Raw genomic sequence first — 5,000 nt, forward strand, 5'->3', positions numbered from 1 at the left:
CAAATCGCCTAAGCCGGTGTTCTAATTCACGCAACCGTTACAGACACTTTTGCTCCTTTTCTATCAACACAAATGGCAAAAACTGTATCATCTTACGCATTAAATACGTGAACATTCATTGATTAATGTGCTAAGAGGTTAAGAGGAGAAAACAAGTAATGCAGTTTTATTTTATCTTACATGTCCAAGTATGTCAAGTTATAACGTGTTAGATACACACTCCCAAATCCCATCAAAAGGTTTCGATTGATACATTATATATGTTTAGTAGCCTGATTGAAACATAAATATCTCACAGTTATCTTTCAGGTCTTCCCCATCAGTGTGTCGACACTGGATGTCCTCTCGCGATAGTGTAAAAAGTCGGATGTGGCAACCAAATATTTGGCATAAAAACATGTACGATTGATTTATGTTGTACGTGTACACACATACGAATACATATGCTCGTCCACGCTACCAAATGGTTCTCCAGGAAAATGATATAAAGGGAAACAAATAATATCTCAAACACCATATCTCTTGCTATATCTCAAATCATAAATGAATTCATTGATTCCATATTTACATACGCACACACACACACACACACATACACACACACACACACACACACACACACATATATATATATGTATATATATATATATACATATTTATATATATACCTATATATATATATATGTGTATATATATATATGTATATATATATATATATATATATATATGAAAAAATATCACAAAACCACGTGATCCAATAAATTGCTGATAATCACAAAGGAAACTGGAAATAGAAACTAAAATTCCCAAGCGCTTTCGTAATATTTCACATCCCCTGAAGATGTTAAATATCACGAAAGCGCTTGGGAATTGTAGTTTCTTTTTCGGTTTCCTTTGTGGTTATCAGCCTTTTCCAGATCCATAAAAGCCCCAAAACCATCCTTACCTTTTCCTACAGCTTTCTCACATATCTGTCTTACCACAAAAATCTGATCTACACAATCCCTACCTGTCCTAAAACCACACTGTTCCTCACCAATTACTCCCTCTGTTCCTCTCCTAATCCTCTCTTAATCCTCTCAATCAAGACCCTCCCATAAGCCTTCCCAACTACACTCAACAAGCTGATCCCTCTGAAACTACTACACTCACACTTGTCGCCTTTTCCCTTGTAAAGTGGAACTATACAGGCACTCCTCCAGTTCTCCAACACTCTACCCTCTCTCCAGCAAACATTAGATAACCTCACCAGCCAGTCCACTATCACTGTACCTCCTTTTTTCAGACATTCTGCATGGCATCCATCCAACCCTGCTCTCATCATCTTAACAGCTGCTTTCACTTCATCTTTCCTTATTTCTCCTCCATTTTCCTCACTCATCACTGCCATTTTCTTAGCGCTTCCCACTGCAACCATCTTTCCCTCCCTATCCCCCTTTACATTTAGCAACCTCCTAAAATATTCTACCCACCTTCCTCTCACTGCCTTCCCTTCCATCATCATCTCTCCATCTGCACCTTTTACCTTTTCTTCTCTACTTGATTGCTTAGGTCACTGAGACCCTTTTGATATTGGAATATCCTCTCCACGCGTGAGAATGGCTGGAAGTAATCGTGAAATCTCAGGACATTAGCAGAATAAAGGATGAAATAAATGTACCATTATCCTTTCCCTTTGTAGTTTAGTTTCATAGAATAATTTTTATTATTTTCACTTAAAACGCTATACACACAAAAGGCTCACACTATAAATGGCGTGAATTTTACACCTTGTTGATTTAACAACTTTTGACACTAATGTACCATATGTAGAAAAGATACTTGTGAATAAAACTAACATTATATACACAACTGCAACGCATTAGCTATAACGATAAAACAAAAAGACTACAATATGGAGAGGATTTTGAGGAGTTAACTAGTCTTGTTACATAATTCATTCAACCAGTGTTTTTTATTTCTTGTTGATAAATATAAGGAACTTTCTTTCTTTTGCAGGAAGGAACAGTCACACTAAGCCATGTCCTGGATCCCGAACAGTGAAGGGATCCATGAGAATGCAACCACGATGGTGGATCTCGAGCCTCCTTTGGGAACGAATGAAGTGGCCTTGGACGTTCACTCCACTAGTCTCCATGGTCCTATTCAGCGCTATGTGTCAAAGGAAACTTTATTCAGCATTGCAATCATCCTCACCATTATTGGTAAGGCACCATCTATAGACTATGTTAAAATACCTTTGTGTTTAGTATCTCTCAAGGGAATAATTTCATGGTATCCCAAAGTTAGTCTTCACTGGGAATGTTTAACATTTTTTCCATTTCCGAACATTTCCCTGTATAAGATCTATGTTTATTCTGACAAGCTCCGTATGAGTTATTGATTGCAAAGGTTTAATGCCGTTAAAAATTTGGGGACTTTCTTGACATCTTTACGAACCAAAATCATGCAACATTCATCTATAGTTGACAACTAATCTCCACTCAGAAAAAAATATATATATGATAAAAATAATAATAATTTTGAACCTCTATTATCCCTCCTTTCTTCTACTATCCTTAAATATTTTCTCTACGATCTCTATGACTCCAATTTTTCTGTGCGATTGTCTATATCCAACGTCTGTCTCAATTCTGTGGAGTGGTATGCAAAGTTGAACTATATTTAGTATTACATATGAAGTACAAACATACACACACACACACACACATACACACGCACACACGCACACACACACGCACACACATACATAGATACAAAAGTACACATACATTACATCTCCTGTAAAAGATGTAACTAACAAGAATAGATGTGTCATACTCTTTGGCTGGCGAGAAGACCACATCACTTCATGGAATGCGCCAGGAATATTAGACGCCAAAGACCAGGGAAATAACCTCTATGATTCTGGTAAATGACTTGGATATAGCAGATCAGATTGATATGTTTAGGTTTGCGTCAAATGAAAAAATCATATCGCAAGTCCTAGTCAATGAAATAATGATCAAGTCTTGGAAGTTAGCACCAGTTTAAAAATGTTATGATTATGAAAGGTGCAAATGAAGGTGAACGTGCAAAAACACGGGGACTCTTAGAGAATGTCAAATTCAAAGATGAAATGAGAGCGGAAGAAAAAAAATAACATTTCTTTCATTATCATTATTATTGTCATTATTATTAACATTATTATTATTACGAGAATAGTAGAACTTATGTTAGGATTAGAAATGGAGAGAGTGAGTGGTTTCAGGTAAAGGTGGAACTTCGTCAGGGATGTGTTATGTCGCCCTAGCTGTTCAATTTATACATGGATGGCGTGGTACGAGAGGTGAATGCAAGGGTAGTTAGTTAGGGGTTAGAGATGGTTAAAAACAATGGAGAAAAGTGGGAGATAAGCCAGTTGTTTGCTGACGACACTACACTTGTGTAAGGATCAGAGGAGCGATTAAGGAAATTAGTGACAGAGTTTGGGAAAGTGTGTGAAAGAAGGAAACTAAAAATAAATGTGAGTAAATGTAAGGTGATGGGATGTACAAGGGGAGAGAGTGGCACCAGACTAGAAGTGAGTATTAAGAGAGAGATACTAGAGGAAGTGGATAGTTTTAGATACTTGGGTGCGAATGTGGCAGTAAAAAGTGGAGTGGGGGTGGAGGTAAAATGTAGATTGAGAGAAGAAACTAAAAGCTTTGGGGGATTAAAAAGTGTAAGGAGAAAGAAACATTTATACACACACACACACACACACATATACAGAAGAGGATCACAGTCCGTGATCGAAATATATGGATAACATCTATTTCATTTCTTCTTATCCAACACAGTGGGTTCTTGTTGAAACATACATACATACATACATACATACATACATATATATATATATATATATATGTATATATATACATAAATTCTCTTGTAAACATACAAGGTTGAAGGCTAAAGAGGATTCACTGTTGATTATTTTATTGCGTGTAGCTTCGATACAACGTACAATCTTTTTGTCTTCAAATATGACGTATCTTAGTAGTTGTCCTATTGTGGCCGACGTTTCGGAACTTTCTGGTTCCATCTTCTGGGCGATCTGGACTCTGGATTCTGGATTCCTAGGAAAGACCACTCGCTTGCGCGGGGTCGGTTTTTTTTTTTTTTTTTTTTTTTTTTGTGGGAGGGGAAGAATGTCTGTAAGAAAATGAAAAGACAGTAGCGTATAAAAGAGGGCTATTGCCACCGGGCGATTTGCGAGCGATTAGGGGCTTGTTGGTGGTCGTGGCTCGGGAGAACTGGAGTGGGAGCTTGGACGGCGGCGTCAACGCCGGGAGGAAGATCTGGATTCTGAATTTCAAGGAAAGACCATCTCGCTTGCGCGGGATCGGGTTTTGTGGGAGGGGAAGAATGTCTGTAGGAAAATGAAAAGATAGTAGTGTATAAAAGAGGGCTATTGCCACCGGGCGAATTGCGAGCGATTAGGGACTAATTTGTTGTCGTGGCTTAGGAGAACTGGGCTAGGAACATGGGCGGCGGCGCCAATGCCGGGAGGAAGAGCAGATTATATCACCAACGAAAGTTTGGAAAATGGTAGGAGACGTAGTAGGAGAGAGAGGGGGAAAAACGGAAAAATCTTTAGTGGGAGGTAAACTGAAATGAGAAGATGTAGTATAAGAGAAAGTGAGAAAGGAAACGAATTTTAGTCGAAGAAAAAGGAAGTGTATATGTTTGTGCGTGGGATGCGGCTATGTTCGTGAGAGGTGTATGTGTGTAATTTACGGTTAGTGAGTAGATTTCACTTCCCGCGTGTAGAGGGCGTTCCTGATTAGCCCCAGGTAAGGCATGAGAATTCCTGTTTTACCCCAGGTCGGGTTTGAGTAGCGATATTATTATTATTATTATTATCATTATTACCATTACTATTATTATTATTACATTATTGCGGTTATCACCAGTCAAGCTGGTGAAGGGGTGTGTTACTGAAGATCTTATGTGCAGTGTCTGTGGATGTCGTATTT

General features: G+C 38.2%; 1 protein-coding gene across 1 annotated transcript in view; it reads left to right on the top strand.

Annotated features, from left to right (window-relative positions):
- The first annotated feature begins 2,013 nt into the window (after positions 1 to 2,013).
- The window catches only part of LOC143035552 (rhodopsin, G0-coupled-like), a 51,535-nt gene continuing 48,548 nt past the window's right edge, over positions 2,014 to 5,000 (top strand). Inside the window, exon 1 of the mRNA XM_076202418.1 lies at positions 2,014 to 2,204. Coding sequence (XP_076058533.1) covers positions 2,021 to 2,204 — 184 coding nt within the window. The 5' untranslated portion in view covers positions 2,014 to 2,020. The remainder of the gene's footprint in view (positions 2,205 to 5,000) is intronic.

This window comes from Oratosquilla oratoria, chromosome 19, assembly GCF_046742065.1.
Source record: "Oratosquilla oratoria isolate Oo_2021 chromosome 19, ASM4674206v1, whole genome shotgun sequence".
Lineage (NCBI taxonomy): Eukaryota > Metazoa > Arthropoda > Malacostraca > Stomatopoda > Squillidae > Oratosquilla > Oratosquilla oratoria.